This window comes from Onychostruthus taczanowskii, unplaced genomic scaffold (assembly GCF_017590055.1).
Source record: "Onychostruthus taczanowskii isolate IOZ18803 unplaced genomic scaffold, ASM1759005v1 scaffold24, whole genome shotgun sequence".
Taxonomy (NCBI): Eukaryota; Metazoa; Chordata; class Aves; order Passeriformes; family Passeridae; genus Onychostruthus; species Onychostruthus taczanowskii.
This window is the reverse complement of record NW_024499684.1, coordinates 5,676,778-5,695,607: the sequence shown is the minus strand read 5'-3', so window position 1 is coordinate 5,695,607 and position 18,830 is coordinate 5,676,778. Positions and strand designations below refer to the sequence as shown.

The following is an 18,830-nucleotide window of genomic DNA, read 5'->3' as shown; positions in this document are numbered from 1 at the left end:
AGGAGTAATACTATGGGAATTGTGGCTCTTTGACTCAATAAATAAAAGTGCTATGTTACTAATTAAAACCTCAGGAATAGTTTGGAAAATACAGGTATTTTCCACATATATTCAATTGGCTTGAAATTTCTTTTGAAATTTCACAATCCTTGTTTATGGTGTCCCAAAAATCTCCCTTCTAACTCTGTTTATTCTTTTTTTTTTTTTTACACTAGACAAGACATCATCACCAGAATCTGCTTGTGGTGAACAGATGAAGAATGAACAAACCAGGCAAACCCCACAACAGTTTATGCTTGTGATTATTCAAACTATCACAGTTGTAAATGGATTTGGAATTATTTTCCTCACATCCAATTTCAAAGAATTCATGAAAGGAATTCTAACTTCTCATTTCAGTTTATACCAATTTCTTACCAATTCTTCTTTAAAGGTACTTTCTTTCTTTCTGGCTATTTGGCCACACACCTAATTTGTGTATGTGCATTTCTTTCCAATGGGCTGTTTGTGTAGTACAGCTTATACTTATTGAGTCAATTTAATTTCATTCAGCAACATAGTTAATAATGATGAGAGAAACATCAAGAGAAACTTTTCAATGATTTCTGTTTATGTAGGAACTTGAAAATATCCAGAGCTTTCAATCTATCTTCTTCTGTAAGAACTAAAAGTTTACTTTTAAACTCTCTAATGAAAGGCTTTTCTATCGCTAAGAAAACATCTTTCTATTCTCATGAAAAAGTCAGTTCTGAAGGGAAATAATCAAGATGAAATTAAACAAAGGAATATTTAGACAGAAGTGAAGTTAATTTTTCTAATACTGTAGTCTGGCTAAAGTGTCTGGAAGGGAAAAACAATTCCCTTACATGGTACAGATCATTATAAGAGACAATATTAACTAGACTGGACAATAGAAAACTTGAACCAAACCCTATTCTTGCAGCAGAAAAGGAATTACTTACCTACTCCAGTACTACACCTGAACCTAATAAAATATTCAGATTTATTCAGTTTCATCCATAAGGGCTATTGAAATAGACATTTACATTTCAAACCAAGAAAACCTTTCTGAAGGTATACATCATTTACACCTCTATTAGAAATCTGTGCAAATAGAGGGAAGAACATGGAAGCAGAAAGAAAGCTTGAGTCATCAGGAACAAAGGAATTGTTCTCCAGTAAGATCATGGCTGGAAAACTGGTTCATTATTACATTATGTTTTGCTAACAAACCCTTTTCTCCACGTTTAACAGTAATAGTATTTTTATAACATCAAAATATATGAGTAGGTTAAATTACTCACTGTCTGAATCTGCATTTATATATTAAAATTATTCAATTTGGAAGAATTGAATTGTGTAACAGCAGACAAAGCAGCATTTTACCAAAAGGAAAAAGAGGTTAGAAGATGCTAAAAAAACCTCCTGCAAATCAAATCCACCATTAAATGAAACTTTTCACATTGGAGAAACAGCATCTTAATTAATTTAATAGAGCTGGCAATGAATTATTGCCAATTATATTAACAGCATCATTCTAACAGAGTTAGGAATTCCTGAGATAGAAGTTTGCAACAAACTTCTGATTCTCAAAGAGATTTTCTTTTGTCCTCAACACAAATATAAAAATTAACACCAGCAATCAAATCTAACACTGAAAGTGATAATAGGTAAAGACTGAAAGTTCATGGGGAAGCAATAGTCTTCTGTTATAAAGCATAGAACAAGCAATTCAAATAATCATATTTTTTCTTATTTACAACTACTGATATGTGACACTAGGAGATTCACTATTAATGCTGACAGTATTTAAAAAATGAGAAACATAGAAGTTGAAAGAAGAAAACTGATGCTGACATGAATGTAAGATTTTTTTAAAATCAAGAAATAATGATAGTAGCATCTACGCAGAAGTTTATCTTTGGCTCTACTTCATAAAGAAAAAAGAACTTTCTGTCAATAACACCACCTTTAAATGTAGTGATGTTTTATGCCTTTTATTCCATTAGTGGAAACAAATACGGATAAATAGCATGGAACAATACTTGGCACAGTAATTTTTAATGACCAACTCGTTCATCAATAGCTTTAAATCACTCTTTTCCTTGGGAGACAGGAGCAGTGAGTTCTGTTGGGCTCAGCAGTAACAGCAGACCTGGAGTCTCATGGTCACACAATCAGTTAAAAGACAACAGCAATGAATTTATGTTTCATAATAACACTTTTTTTTCTTTGTGACATGTCCATTATAGAAAAAATCATTAACGGCCTTATTTACAGAGAATGAATCCCAGCCTTGAACAAACCCAATTTACCAATGACACTCTGCCAACAAATGCTGATTCACCAACTGAGCTAGCGAATTAACCATCGTTTTCTGTACAAAATAACAGTAGACAAAAATATAACTTGGCAGTACTTCCCTCTTGTTAATGTGGACACTAATTAGTTATATAAAAAATATTTGAATTAAATATGTCAAGGTCTCAGAACTGTTTGAGTTCCTCTTTGCTTAATTAATCCAAATATTTAAATTTGCTTCTTTGTGTAATTTGGTGTTTCAACCAGAATCCCACAGACAGGCATATAAAATTATTATTTGCAGACTGCTTATGTAGCTGCCTTTTGAAACCTGCAACTAATATGAAGATATAATCCCCTCATACAAAACATTCTTTAAGAAACATGGTCTCTGTTAATTAGGCAAGTACTTATTATATTCTCTGATTGCCGGACCTCACGTAGCAGACAAATTATTAAGCTTCCTGATTCTTCTTTTCATTGTTGAGTTTAGAATATCCATACAAACAACATTTCAGCTAAAACTTGTTTCCTGATTTTCCCAGAAATTAAGGGAAAAATTATATTGTGGAAGCTGCAGTGATTAGCAACTGTCCTAAATTTTATTTTATTAAAAAAAAAAAACACCCAAAAAAACAAACAGGACAAAAAGCAAACACTGCTGTGTGCATTGGCCCATCTTAGTTTGCTATTTGCCCACAGTTCTCTTTAAATTATGTTCCTTGCAGTATCCACAGAGTACTCTGCAATTAGTGTGATTATTGCTTGAGTTCTCTTTCACAGGACAAACTACAGTTTTTCATTGTTATCCCCAGAATCCTAGCACTTATACTCTGTAGGCTTTTCTAACATAAATTAATTTTCCCTAGGAATACATTCTCCCTCTCTTTCATACACAACTTCAGCACTACAGCGAGCACTGAACAAAAACTGGTGAGATTTGAGTCTCCCTTACCTGCAAACAATGTAACAACACTGTTTAGCAGTAGAAGGGAAAATAATGCATGACAGTTTCTTTTGTTGTGGGCTAAAACTGGAATTAAATTATGAGTTCTATCATTGAATCCAAAGGCACAGTGCAGGATCTTCTATGTATTCAAAAATTATGGAAAACTTCTATCTAACTAAACAAGACAGGCTAATCTATCTTTTGATTTTAAAATGGACTGATACCATTAATTCCAAATTCCTGTTCCACCTTCTTTTCTGTTCTAACCTATATTCAGAGCTCACACAAATTAAAATGATTCTTTTCTCTTGCTGGAATTTTTAAGCTCTTCTTTGCAACTTGCACCTGGTAGCAAGAATCTCATGTGAACAGACTCACAATTTCTTCAAGATGAGATGAGCTCCAAAAAGTCACATCTCACCCCATTTGCAGTGTCATAACTTACAGGTAATCTGTAATTACATTGTCTTCCTGGCAAGTACTGGAAGTAATATCAATATTCTTTATAAGCAGATCAGTCTTCCAGAGAAAATCTTCTGGACACATGGTAAACTGTGAGCACCTATGGGAACAAATGAGGATCTGTGCTGGGCTGCTCCATCACTGTCAGTAATTTGATATTAATTCAGAAATCTAGCCAGAATTTGGAAGCAATTTCTATAAATCTTTTTAATGTCACAAACTGTATGACAGTTATTTTAATGATAAATAATAATATCCTACAGAAAGGAAAGCCATACAGATAAAAATGTTCACATGCATTTTTTCCTTTACTTTTTAAATGGGGTTTTAGGATAAACATGCAGAATGGATGCACTCTCGGAATTAAAGAATCAGAAGTGAGATGGAAGGTGTTTACTGGGACTTAAAAAAAAAAAAAAAAGAAAAAAAGATGTTCTAGTCATGTTTTATTAATTAACAGGTGCAAGGCAAGGCTGCTAAGAGGGGCTCCTTCCATACTGCTGAACAGAACACAACTGCTATTACAAGAATTACAGAATATTATTTAACACCACAGAAAAAAAGCAGAAGTTTGCTTCCTTTTCAAAACAGAAGGCATGAATGTAATGCTCATACTAATATGGCATTTATTGGGATGAAAGAATTGAGTCTTAATAAAGTGATAAATAGATAATAAAGAGACTGCTGCAAAGCTCCAGACAATTTAGTTTTCAGATCACTGCCAGAGATTGTGCTGTAGAGTCAAAGAAATAAAATGAGAAAAAAACAAATAGCTCAAGGATAATAATAAACTTACTCCCTTAAATAGCAAATACTTGTTTTAATGGAGAACTGCCAACACCACTAGGTTAGCAGAAGGCTAGCAACTTTTCAGGGTAGTATTTCTTGCAAATACAATAGCTAAAACTGATAACAAAATTTGAATTGACATATCCATAACACCTGCAGACTCACGTATGTAACATTATAAATAATTTTCCACAAATGGAAGCTTTTTTTCTTTTCTCTGAAACGATGTTACTTCACATTTTTCGTAATACTTACACAGAATAAATCAGATTCTTTCCATGAGGAAATTACCACTTAAACACTGAACAGGAGAAGTGGTTAAGACATTGCTCAGAAGCAATCTACTGATATCATTTCACTAACTTGGTTGAACAACTGCCAAGCCAGATCAGTCCTAAACTGCATTTAATCCAAGATGCAGCTTTGAGGAGTGTTTTTTACCAAATGCTTCAGAGGCAAGTCAAAGAAACATCAGAATTAGCATTCACTTGGCAAATGTATAGAAAAATAACATCTAAAAAGCATAATTTATGTAAGTGAAATTGAACTCCATTTTATGCATACCACTTCACAATGGTTTTGTAATCTAGAACGTGCCTTACACTATTTTCCATTCCTGTAAAATACTGATAAATTCAGAAAGCTCAGGAACAGCAGTGGGGTCATTAGTTGAAGGCCTCTGTGCCCTTAGACCAGAGCAGCTGTGGAATATTCTGACTCCAGATGAGCTGCACAGGCATGGCTGAGCACTGAACCTGACATACTCACTTCAGACAGTATTTATTATGGTAGGAGTAACACTCTCCCTGTGTGTCATGCTACATCTGGTAAATATACAGGTTTAAATGCAAATTGAGAAACCGTCTGGAAAGACCTGATTAGGATGAGAAAAATGTGCTCTGTGCTGAAGAATAACAAATATGTTACTTTATAGTTACCAAAAGGTAAAAAAGCTGTAGGGCAAGCAAGTATGGTCAGACTTGGTCTAACAAACAGGTGAAACAAGTTATCCCTTCCAACCTCTTAATGTATTGTTTTTTGAAACAAAATTTAACCCGATTACAAAAAAATTTAAAAAGTTAATGTGCGTTTTTGAGGTCAAAATTCTTAAAACAAAATAACCACCTATTGCTGTGTAAGGTCAACTGATCGTAACCATGTAACTTCATAAGCTACAAGTGAAATCAAATATTTTATTTCTAACCTCTGCTGCCAGCTGCTGAAGAGAAGGAGAGGCCACAGGCCGTAAAGTTGAGTTGCCTGTGACTGGATTATGGAGGCTGATGTAGGCCACAACATTTCTTTGAAGAACACTCCTCAGATCCTACAACACAAGCAGAAAAATGGTTACTACCCTGCATCGTTATAATTAAGGCTGGTTTTGTTCTTTTGGTTGCTTCTAGGGAAAAACTGCACCCTACATTTGCATCCTGTGCGATTCTCCAAGTATTGGTTAACTACTGCTTCTCACAATATGCTCTTGTAAACTTCAAAGGATATCTCAGTGCTATTTCTCTATATAGCAGAAGTTATAATTCCATTTCTCACATCATCTAAAGAAAATGCAAACAGGTCTGGGAGGAATTAAAAATTACTACACTTGTAAGGCCAAAAATGAAAACATTACACACTGTGAAACAACACGATGGCCTTTTAAACTTATGCCTTACAGAAGACAAACTTCAAAAGCAATCATTATCAACAGTTAAATGGACTCAAATATTTAGAGACCAAACTCTGATTTGAATTGCATAACTTTCCCAGTGTTTTCATTTTATTATTTTTTAGGCTATAAAAATAGCATGTACAAACTGTTTCAATTATTATCTCTTTTTTAAAAGGATCCCCTTTGCCTTCTCAGTAATGAGTTCCTCTTTGCATGAAGTGGCTCTTTATATTGAACAGAAGGGGTGTAATGCAATTACATCTGATGCAAAGCTGACTTGAAGTGGAACTAAACAAATTTTGCTTCCAGCCTGGATCTTTTCAATTTGATTTTTTTCACCCCCTCTTGTTTCTGAAGAATAATCATGTTGGAAGTATAAAATTTCAATGAGGGCTGGCTGCTTCTTATGCACGGTAAAAAGCAATTAACTCTTTATTTTATCTACTGTTTTAATTCATTGAACCATTAGAGTTGGAAAAGCAGCCATGAAATTCGCTGCCTAGAGGAGTAGAAACTCCTTTAATTTATGACCTGAAGTCTTATGTTGGCCAAGTATGATCATCAATATTTTTTGAGGTGGTTTTTTTTTTCAACCAGCTGATTCCCATTCTGCTGAAAGTAAGAGCCAAGGAATTGTCTGTTTGGGATTGTATCCAACTCCTCAGCACAAACCTGTGGGAAGTGAATCAGCACTAGACATGGAGACACTGCAAGGTTTGTTTAATTCATGTACACCATACCACGGTTCTCTTCTTTCTCTCTTTAGTCACTTCTCTCCACACTAAGCCTATCGATGAAAAATTACTAAATATTAAGCCCTCAAGAAGGTGAAAAAGCTCTCTAAGCTCTTTCTGTGCCTGTGTTGCTTTTTGAGGTTTCCCTCTCTCTGTCAACCCCTGGCAATGCACTTTTAGAGCTGTGCAGGGAGGGAAAGCAGCTCCCAAGGGTGCTGTATATGCAACCTCCACAGCCATGGCAACCTCCTGGCACCTCATTATCCCAGGAATGGCCTCCACAGATGTTTTTCCTGGATTTTCTGTGCAGTACATGAATGAACACAGACAGACCTCAGAGGGCAGTTAATGAGCCACAATTTCCATGCGGTAATTTAATATTTTTTCCACGCTTTCAGCAGAAGGAACCCTCCCTGCAGTGAGTCCTCCCAGAGCAGCTTTACCTCAGCCCACTCGTAGGAGCCGATGTTCCCCAGGGCTGTTCCTCCCCAGGAGCAGAAGAGCAGGGTCCTGTCAGGCCTCCAGCCCCTCCTCACCTCTGGCATCAGGGCTTGGAGCAGGGCTGTGATCACAGCAGTGCTGCTGGCCCAGCCTTGCCCACCAAAACCCTGCAAACTGCTGTGATGGCTACCAATGATGACGTATCTGTCTGAAATGAGGAATAAAAATAAAATTAAAAAAAAATTAAAAAACCCCAAAAATCAAACTTTCTTTTCTGGATGCTCAGATTAAAAGAATTCCAAACACCCCTAAAAACTGACTGGATTAGTAGTGTGTAATGTCATTAATGCAACACAAAGCTGTCAACAAAAAAGTATATGATGACATGCAAGACAATCAATCAATTATACACAAAACTGTGAGTGCTACTTAAAAATTAACTACTGGATAAATTAATTCTCATGTCCTTGCCTTCCTTGTTTGCTTATTTCTCTCCTTATAGATCTGATATAGAGTATTTTTACAGCCAGGACTAGGTCATATCATGCTCACAGTAGAGTGTCATGAAATAACATAAAATAATAAGTAGGAAATGATCCTTAATATACATAAGCATCCAAAAAAAAAAAAAAGAAATTAAAAAATAAATAAAATAAAAGTTGTGGCAGTACAGTTGGAAAGAAAGAAAAACTAAGAAAAGACACAAAGTATTAGTACTCCCTCACCTGGAAGACTGTGTTCAGTGCTCACCACCCTATCTCAAAAAAGACATGGCAGAAACAGCAGTGGAGCAGCTGGCAAGCAGATTAGAGATGATCAGGACTTAGCCTTATGTGGAAGGAGACATTAAAATACCTGGACTGCAGGTTTGGAGAGGAGACATGACAGAGGGATAGAGATAATGAATGATACAGATATGGTAAGTCACACCTAGCAGCTGTGTTAATGCTGGAAGAAAGCACTTTATAGAATGAAAAGCAAGAAGTTTCAGCCTGAAATAAAAAATATGCCTACGGTTACTCACAGAAAAAATACCACAAAAAACAAACACACAATTTTTTCCAGAGAAATAAAACTTAATCTCCCAAGGCATTATATATAACCCCCATACCACTCATAAGGGAGAAAAAACCCCTTATTTTACTTCAGAACCAATGATGTTTTATGAAATAACATGACTGACTGGTGTGACTGAGGCCTGTCAAGAAGTCCAAGCAGTTATTCTGAATGAGCTATAAACCATTAGACCTTCTGTGTCAGAGGAATTCACAACCCTCTTTGAAGGACTGTTTACTGGTTTTTCTCAGATATTTTGTAAAGTCTTCTTCTGGCCCAGATCTAGATTTTTAAAGGTTTAAAGATCTAGATTTCTTTCCTATTTCAGGGTATCAATAGACAACAGAAGAACAGCTACCAGCAGTGAAGAACAGTGATGACAGACCCATAGCAACCCCTGAGTGTCATTTGGGTTCCAAAAAGTGGAAAAGTTTTCTTTATTTTTCTTTCACCAAGTGAACTCATTCACTTGCTGTCAGTTGATCACAATGCAGCAACAGATTATTGCACATTGCCCACATTTTGTATTTGCTTATAAAATTAAAATATGTACCCTCTATGTCTTGCAGTGATTGCTGCCTGGGAACAGTATTAATAGAACACTTTGATTAAAAAAGCATTCTCTATCAAACTGGAATTTCACCAGCATTGTTCAACAAAATATTTGAACATGTTGTTTAATAAGGAATAAAAAATGCTTTACAAAGAGATGATTTTTTATGTACCTGTAACACAACATTTTCAATCAACTTTGGGGGTGTGTAGGTATGGAAACGAGAATTTCATTCTAAAAACAGATATGCAAAGTGTCAACCTAGACTTACATAATAATTTAATGCAACTAAATGAAATCTAAATCATATAATTTTGCAACTTGTGTGTTGCACCATGATATGCTTAATTATAGGTTGCACTGACAATGAAGAGACACAGGATTTTCAACTCATTAAATGACAGGAATTAGGAACCAAAATGAATGGCCCTACACGCCTCTAGGTCATTAATGGAAGAGCCACTAACACAGGGGGATCAGGCAGGATCAATGCTTCTCTGTATAATAATTCCTGTTTAGCCTGTGAACAGACCCTGTGAGAGGACAGACACCTTATTAAAATAATGCAGGATATTTTGATTGAGAAGGAAGCATCAACTTACTGCTGGAGATGCCAGCTGAACGAGAAGGGGCAAAACACAACAGCTGGTGCCTCCTATGAAATTCTTCATCTTTGCACATCTCTCCCTCAAACAGAGGCAGAACCCTAAAGCAAATGACTACAGGAAAAGCAGAGGAGAAAGGATGGCCATGCTAGCAGAGGCAGCAGCTGTCCTTTCTCAGAATCACATGGCAAAAATTAAAAAAAGAGAAAGGTCTGGAGATAGAGAAAAAAAATATCCATCAGATACCCTTGATACCCTGAACACCCAGGATAGTGTTCAGGTTAGTGATGGGCTGGGATTTATCAACCACAGGGATTTATCATTAAAAAGAGTCTCTTTATCTTGTCTTTTCTTGTTATACATCCCATCTTCAACCATGTCCAATAGAGCTATAAAAATGTTACGTTTTTTGGGTTTTAAAATGTTACCAACCATCACATTTCATCTACTCCTAATGATTTTAACATCTTAGTTACACTTGAGATGCTCGTTCTTACTCCTCAGATCAAATGCCAGCTAAGGTCAGCATTACAGAGATGTGTGTGTTTGCTGGACTTTAAGCAAAAAGTAATAAATTCTACCCTTGGTGATGCTCTGCAGTCTTTCATTAAGCGCTAAAGATAAATTTTGTCTTCTTTCTGCACTTCTGTGAACATAAAGGTGAATATTTCATGTGCATGAAATGAGCAAAACCCCATCAAAATGACAGAGAATCGATGCCATGAAAATATCAAGATTCAAAGCAGTTGAGAAGGAACGACTGCAGTGTCAACCAGGAAGAGTAGAGAAAGAAAAAAAGGTTTAACATTGATTGTGTGCAAAATATTACAGAGCATTAGACATTTAACTTGTGCCTATAGTAGAAGACAGTTGTTATGGCTCTCGTTGAGCCAGACATCCATGGGACAAACTGTTGCCATCTGGGTACTGCTACTGACTTCACTTATTTATACATCCTTGGATACCTAAAGTTCAGCATATATTGGCAAACTTCCAAAAAGTAGATTCTGATTAAAAATGTAATAATAAGATGAAAGGTGCAGGTTTAGGGAAGATAGAAGACTTGTTAAACAGAAACTGAAGCACACTTTTTATTCTTTTTCTTGCCTCTGCTTCACAATTCAGAAGACAGAATGTCTAAACATGGCAGTTTCTGCCTTTCCAACTCCATGACAGCTATTTGCAAAACATTAATAATAGCAGACTGGTAACTTCAAATTCATGAAGGAAATTAAATCCTTCATAGAAATTAAATTCTCTGTGCTAATTTTTTCCTCTTTTGCTTTAAACAAACCAAAAGTCTGGTGAGAAGTATACAGTTCTGCATGCACAAAACTGAGTTATTTCACCAACAGCTATAAAATTTTGTCCACCTCCTTCATTCCATTACTTAAAATATGAAATGACTGGCCCATCTCCTAAGGGACTTTAAATAAATTTCCATCCTTTCTTCATAACCTAATACAAGAGTATTAACACAAGCATGATGCTGTTTTGATGATCATCTGCACACTAGGAATTGTTTCCACTATGTAAGTAACCAGCAACAGCATTCATTCATGTTGCAGAAACCCTTCACCTTTTAGGTTAATTCACTAACTAACAAAATAATCTCCAAATTATCTTATATCCTGATGATAACATTATTTATGTACAGCATCAAAGAACAGAGCGAGGTTGTACTTTATGTCCCAGTTGCATTTAGAGTTCTATTGTTCAATCATCAGACACAGAGAACAGTAATTATTATTCATAGAATTGTATAAAACTAGCTTAAGGCATGATTGAGACACAAAATAAGACTGCAGCAAGTGTTAAAACCATATTAAAATTAAAACCATTGAACAGCTGCCTGTACAGACTACTGATACTTTCTGTGGCCCACGTGCAACACCTGCTGCTCGTGTACAAAATATATTTTTTTAAACTACAATATCCCCTTCAGCTCATTCTCTGTTTAATCCTCATATTCTGTTTTGTCACAAATCACAAAATGAGTACAAAAAAGTCTTTTTCTCTCCTCTGTATTACTAAATTATCTGGCAAAATAGGATCCTGATCCCAGCTATGACTCTCACCCATAGTGAAAAAAATAATCAATACAAATGACAAAGGGATACTTACCAGGAAATACAGCTCCTTTTAGATATCCAATGACATTAGAAATTGTCTTGTAAGTTGTGACAGACTGAATGTTCAGACTGATAGTTTTTTTGACTGTCAAAAGATTAAAAAAAAAGAAAATGTTGAACTTATTTACCCAGTCAATAAATGTACAGGCCAAAGACATGAATTCCACGTACATTAAAAAAAAAAGAATTTAACATGAGGTTAAAAACCAAACCTGAATAGGAACCACAGATTAAAACATGAAATACGACATTATTTTCTTAGCCTTATTTTAGCAGCATGATTCAAAGATGGAATCTCAAAAGAGATCTCCACTCTTTGAGTTAAAAGATCATTGAATTCACTCAATAAATTCTGTCAGAATAAAACAGAAAAAGAAAATTTTTAAGAGTAGGATTTACATAACTCTGTGATCACAAAATCTGCCTTAAACTTCATGGGTTTTTCTCACCTAATCCTTCACCTAGGTCAATCTGTCAATAACATTCACAAAATTATACCTGGTTTATATTACATTTTCTTCTGGAGAAAAGCCCCTGTGTTAAATCATATGGGAGCAGTCAGACCTCCCCACAGCTTTGCCAGCACAGCCTTTGATGATGTTCTTGTGAACATATGCCAACAGAAGCCAGGGTTTTTGGCTTAGCTGGCATCAGATGAGGAAATGGTGCAAGTACAAAGGCAAAACTATTTCAAAAGCTGCTAAAATGTAAGGAACTTGCCAGGACTGCCGTGCCATTTGAGACTGTAGCACAGAATAAAGCCAGAGTAGAGCAGATATCTGAGTTTAAACAGATTAAAAGAAGGTGGGACACAGTAACCACAGGAGTTCCTGCAGTTTGTGACAGTGGAAACCAAACAACCACCGAAGGGGAGCTGCTGACACCTTCCAAATATTTCATTTGCATGAAAACAGACCGTGTGAACATCCAGCTCATCTGAAAGGTCACAGCTTCTATCCAAGAGAAATGAAAATGTCTTAAACTGCCTGAACTCAACAAGCAGCAGCAGTGCCCGAGCCCAGACCTGCAGGGGGATTCTCCTCCATCCATGAATTCTCCACCCCTGTGGCAGCACTGTGCTTGAAGCATCCCTGGGACACAATTCCTCCCATGTCCATATCCCAGCTGCCACAGACCACAATTAAAATACTCCACAGATCATTTTGCTCTATGTCCCAGGCCACTATCCTCCCATGGATCTATTTCTAGCAGTTTCTTCCCAGGCTTTGTTTCCCGAAGTGCACAGAACATGCGAGTGGGGAGTTTACTGCAACAGGTGAAACAAAAACAACACATGGTTACTGTTCTTCAGGGTTCATTTGCTGGTTCATACAGTAAATTTACCTCAAAATGTTCTTAAAATAAAATACAGTATATTTTAATTCACTTGTCTTCATTGGTATTTTTTTAAAAAAGTGAACTGCTAGTGTTTGTTTAAAAAATGAATTAACAATAGTTATTCTATTTTTTATTCAGACAAAACCTCTTCAGTTATCAACAGATGTGTCTTCTCTATGACAATTCTGGTTTTGCTTGAACAAACCAGTAAAGAAAATGCAAACCAAGCAGTTAATTAAAAATAAACCCTGGCACATGACTTTGCAACAACCAGTCACAGCACATTAATATTTTTATTTGTCACGTAATTAACTTTGCTCTTCTGGTTTAAGTTACTGTATTTTAAAATTATTATTAGTGCCATGTAAATTAATTGTTTGTTCAATAAATCCACAGATATTTTAGAATTTAAAAAAAAATCATGAAAAAAATAGTCCAAAGGATTCCCAAAGGTTCTTGTTTTAAAACATGTGAAAACAGCTCAAGCCATCTATGTTGGTTAAGGAGCTCAAATTTAATCTAAACTATGCAAGTTACTTCTTGCTGTTGTTTCTTACCCACAACCATTCTAGAGCCAATTTACTCTTCTTAAAAAAACATATTTTAAAGTCAAAACTGATTTCCTTTCCTTTTCCTACAACACTTCAGATGTTTGTTCCTTTAGGCCCAGTCTCAGACAAAAAGTAGATAAATCCTTTTAAAGACAACTGACTTCACTGTTTTTCCTTAACCAACATCAGCTATCCAGTCTCTAACTGACAATAAAGACACAGAAAATTAACTTCTGGCAATACCCACATTCTCCAATCAGACACTGCAGTTAATAGTCATGTAACACAGTAGTCAGCTTAAAGTGACTTGGGCTTAAGGGCTTAGAACACCAGATGAAAGGCAGAAACTGCTCTTTAGAGTATACAGCAGAAGCAAAATTTAATCCCCTCTAAACAGTTCTGACAACAAACCTCTTGTCCTAATGCTGTATTTTAAGGATCTTGACAACTTTCTCCTTTTTTTTTTTTTTTTCTTTCCTATACTCTCTGAAAAGCTATGAGGAGACTTTACCTTCACAATATTCAGGAAACACTGTCTTCATGTAAGCAGAAAGCTACTTCTGGGATAGAAGAACACAAACATATTTACTGGTTTTATTTAGTTAGTTAGTTAGTTATTTCCTGACCTGGAACTTTTAAATTGTCTCATACCAAATAACTGCCATTATTACTACTTAATAATGTATATAATCTCAGAAAAATATTGTGTGATACTATAAAATTACATATGCAAAAATCAATACTGAATCTATGCAACGTACAGTATTGTTGAGGTATAAAACTATTTGTACAGGAATATGTCAGAACTCCTAGTCCAGATGTCCTTGTAATGAAAAGCCTTCACTTTTTTTTTGTGTATAAACAATACACTATCTAAATCTGGTATCTCTAATATGGTATCTCTAATATTTTTCCCTAATATATTTCTATTTGATTAGTCAACCATGTAGCCAAGTGACAACATATTCTCCTTTTTGAACAAATATTCATAGATCTTGAGTCTCTAAGTCTAATCTTAGTATGAAGAAGATAATGAATAAACTCCTTGGTATTTGATCATCATCTTTTTTGACCTACAATGAGGAATCCAGAAATAAAACTCTTCAGATGAAGAGTTTTTGAAATAAGAAATGCCTAGAATAAAGTCCTTTAAGGAGGCTTTAAACTAGGAAGGTCTAATGTGATACAGAATAAATGTGTCACAGTCAACATCAAAGAGAGTTGAAAATGCTTCAGATGGTAGAGTTGAATTTCATAACCTCACACTACTTTCTTTCTTTACCTGCTTTATAGCAATCAAAAGCAAAGCATCACAGAGGAGAACACTGGGGCAGAACAGAACTCTGAAAATATATCTTGGTAATTTACAATTCTGGTAGAAAAACTCTTGAGGCTTCAGCTGGGAGTAGAGGGAAGATATATAAAAAATGCTTCACACTGTTCATGCTTAATTCTTCTCATGAACTTCTGTTTAAAAAAGGAACAGAATTTAAAGTGATCATGAAAAGAAAATCTGAGAGTATTGGTATAAATGTCTGTAAGTTTTCATATACAGGATGTCTGAATTAGATCAGAGCTCCCTATTTAATTTGTTCTTCTTTCAAATGCCAGTAAGAGACATCTGCTGAACTTTGTTATATTTCTACTGCTATGTATAATGACTCCAGATTTGGTAGATGCAGTAACATGCACTGCCACACAATCTGCTGGCATCTTTCTCTATTTTCTTCTTTGGATTCATGTTTAGCATAGTCCAAATCCCCAGAAATTATGGTATTGTTTGCATATTGATATCACAGTGTGAGATGGCCCAGACAGAGTTTATTAAATATGGGAGTCTTTATTTCCTCTGACAGGTAGCAAACTATGAAGGAGAAACACATATAATATTATCACAAGGCTGTAGTTTAACAGGAGGAGATAGTCACTTTATCACTCCATGCCCTTCCTCTGACTGAAAAGAAGACAGGTTTGATTTGCACTAGTGCAGCACTTGGCAAAGAATTTTATTTATCTTGGATGAGAATCGTATAATATGGAAAGTAACAGACTCTTCCAATTATTCTTTTCGTATAATTAATGATTCAAATTTCACATGATCAGAGCTGACTATAAACTCAGTATAATGAACATCTGACACGTGGCACTACATAAAATAGATGTTCAAAGTCTCATAAAAATTCATTGTGTTGTGCTACAAACCTTTCCAGTAACAGTCAGTTCTGGTTATCTGTTCCACTCACCCATTTTGTCAGAGGAGGTAGATTTGTTTGCAGCCTACAACGGAGCTCTGCGCTGCAGTCACTGTGATGATTCACTATTGATCAGTGACTGCATTTTGTAGACTAAAAAAAGGTTACAAAAGATCAAAAGATTCTACCTAGAAAAGCATTTTGATCTGAGTAATTTTACTGTCTGCAGCAGAATGCTGGGAGTCTTTGTGTACCTGGCTCTATTATTCACACAGTGTTTGATATCATTCAAGTTACTTAAACTATTCATGCCTTGCCTTTATAATTTTAGAAGTATAAAAAAATTACACCTATTGCACAGGAAAAGGCATTAGGAGGAGATAAGAAGTGGGATGTTTAAGTGAGATCACTTGCATTTACACTTCTTACCAACTGAGCTGCCATTGTGGGTCACACCAAGTGACCATCCAGTCCTTATCTCCAAGAGTGACCAGCAACATAAACGTGGAGAAGAATGGAAGAAAAGGATGAGCCACAGAAGAGGAGGATGCCCCAGACACCTGGAGACTGATCACTACTGAAATCCTGGATCTTTCTCACCTTCTCTCTTTTCAGACAATCAGGTTGAGTATGAAAATTGACACTTAAAACCAAAGGGAAAAATTACACACATAACACTGATGTGTTTAAACAGCAGGCTTCCAGGATTTCCATTCAAACCAAAGTATATGGTCATTAGTGTCAAAAAACACTTTGTAAATGAATTGCTATTAGATAGATTTACATTAAATACTCAAGAGTTTAATTGAAAAAGGGTAATTTGTACATTACTGCAATCTCCCAAATAGTGGGACACTTAACAGCAACAAAGGCAGTTCACTGTACACAGCAAGACTTCCCTCATTTATGTTTACAGGAGTGCTCTAGTTTTACAACAACCTTCAAAATGTTCTAGCAAATGTCCTAGTAAGATTTTGTAAAAAAAAAAGAAAGCTTCAAAAGTTTACAGTTTCTCTATAAAAGTTCACTCTGAAATTCCTTCTAATTGCCTATCTTTGGGAAAAAGTTCACGGGAGCATGGAATTTCAGATTAATGAGGATTAACAATAATGTACCACACCAAACAAAAAGCAAATCTAATTACTGACTTCATCTAACACCAAATTAACAGCTGACTTCAATTCCCACTATTTGCTTTGTAGGTCCTGAGCACTCAATCTGTGTGGGATGTTTGCCTCCATCCTCCCACTCCCTCTGTCACATTTTGTCTCTTGAAAACTGCATGGCTAAGGGAAAAAAGCAGCAATGTGAGAAAACTATATATAAATGTTTAATCATTACTGATGAATCTGCTGTTCAGCTTTTTGAAACAAAATGATGAGAGAATGATGATCATTTTATCCTAACAAATTTCAAGCCAACCAATCATCTGAATTGCTCATTCACCTCTTTTGACAGATAAGTGATGAGTCCTACATCAGAAGTGAAATCTCTCTCTTAAGCTTCTTCAAATCAACAGGAAGACTGCAAATTCAACCTTTGCTCTTCTCTAATGCCTTGATGTCATCAGCATTATCTCTTTAGCTATTACCAGTATTAAAATGTTACACACCATTTTTTATCATGAGACCAGGCTTTTATCTCTTCTATTAAGGCTGCTACTGAACAACAGCACACTCTGTGCTCCAGAACATCAACAGCTTCACCATTACTTCAGAAAAAACTATAATACATTACAGAATTATTCAAGGCTTCCCTCTTGTAGTCCCTATTTTTTCAATAAATAAAAACTTTAAAAAAAATTCCCTGTGGATTACTGTGGTTCAGAAGCTTTACATGAAATCACACACAAGCTGTTGTGTTCACTCAGAGAAAACCAGACACGGACTGGCTCTCACTAGACTGCTGGCTTGGAATATTCTTTCTTCCCAGAAATTCTCCTCTCACAGAATTCCTGTCTTCTCAGGGAAAAAAAACAGACATGCCACACCTGTCACAGAAAAAGCAGAATAAGCTGCCCTTTAGGGTGATTCTGTCCTGCAGCCTCCAGAAAAATCTTTTTGAAAAACAGACATGGTGCAGCCTTTTATCTTTCTAAAATGAATGTCATTTTCCAGCCCAAATTCGGGCTTTGCTCCAGGCGCTTCAGCTGTTGAAAATTCCTTCAATACTAACAAGCTTCATGCAGCCTACCTGGAATGGTTAAGCACTCGTTCCTTCCAAAATGGCCTTTTCCCCTTTTCTACTTGTTGTGGGGACAATAATTTTTAAAATTAAAAGTTCATTTAAAAAAAAATCTAGTCAGCCATGCATGGAGAACAATTGTCCTGCCTAACTACAACAGCTTAAGCCACGAAGCATGAGGTCTTCTGCCTTCCTTTTTTTAGTATGTATAACTACAAATGCTAACACAAGTCATAAAATTAATCAACCTTTTTTATGACTTGTTGTATTGTATTCCTGTTCCACAGTAACTTTCCAAAAGCAATAAACAAGGGATACAGCACATGATACTACATTGGTTGCCCTTAAAATTTGTTTTTACTGTTATCATCACTGTGTGTAGCACAGGATACAGTGGCTAAATTAAATTTGCCTCCTCCTTTCCAAGACCACAGTTTCAAATCAATTCAATTAAATGGGCATTATAGTGAAATAAACCATTTTTTTTTCTGGTGAAAGATGGAGAGGTACAAAACAAAACTGAAGACTGTTTACTGAAGAATTACTGTTTAAACATGCACCTCATCTAGAATGTTCTCCGAAAGATGTTCTGGTGAAACACTGTGCTGGAGGGAGACTGTAGTCTTAGTTTTTTTTCCCCTTTCCTATATCAGCAATAAGTTTTTTCAAGCAATAATATGTTTGACTTTGTTAATGGCATCATTTCTCAGGAGATAGTATGAATGCATTCATCTGGCTCTACTCAAGGTATATTGCTCTTATCATGATGCCTGTTTTCCTGGTGAAAATTGGGAGAAAAAGCTGCCTGAGGGTTCAGGCCACAATACACTGTTTATTCCATAGCATATACAAATTAAGGAACACAAAGACACATTCA

The 18,830-nt window shown here is 35.7% G+C and overlaps 1 protein-coding gene across 1 annotated transcript in view; it reads right to left on the bottom strand.

Annotated features, from left to right (window-relative positions):
* Positions 1 to 18,830, bottom strand: part of NAALADL2 (N-acetylated alpha-linked acidic dipeptidase like 2) — a 218,059-nt gene that overhangs the window by 77,928 nt on the left and 121,301 nt on the right. Inside the window, exons 7-9 of the mRNA XM_041406077.1 lie at positions 11,681 to 11,773; positions 7,345 to 7,550; positions 5,706 to 5,825 (exon numbers count right to left, since the gene is read on the bottom strand). Coding sequence (XP_041262011.1) covers positions 5,706 to 5,825; positions 7,345 to 7,550; positions 11,681 to 11,773 — 419 coding nt within the window. The remainder of the gene's footprint in view (positions 1 to 5,705; positions 5,826 to 7,344; positions 7,551 to 11,680; positions 11,774 to 18,830) is intronic.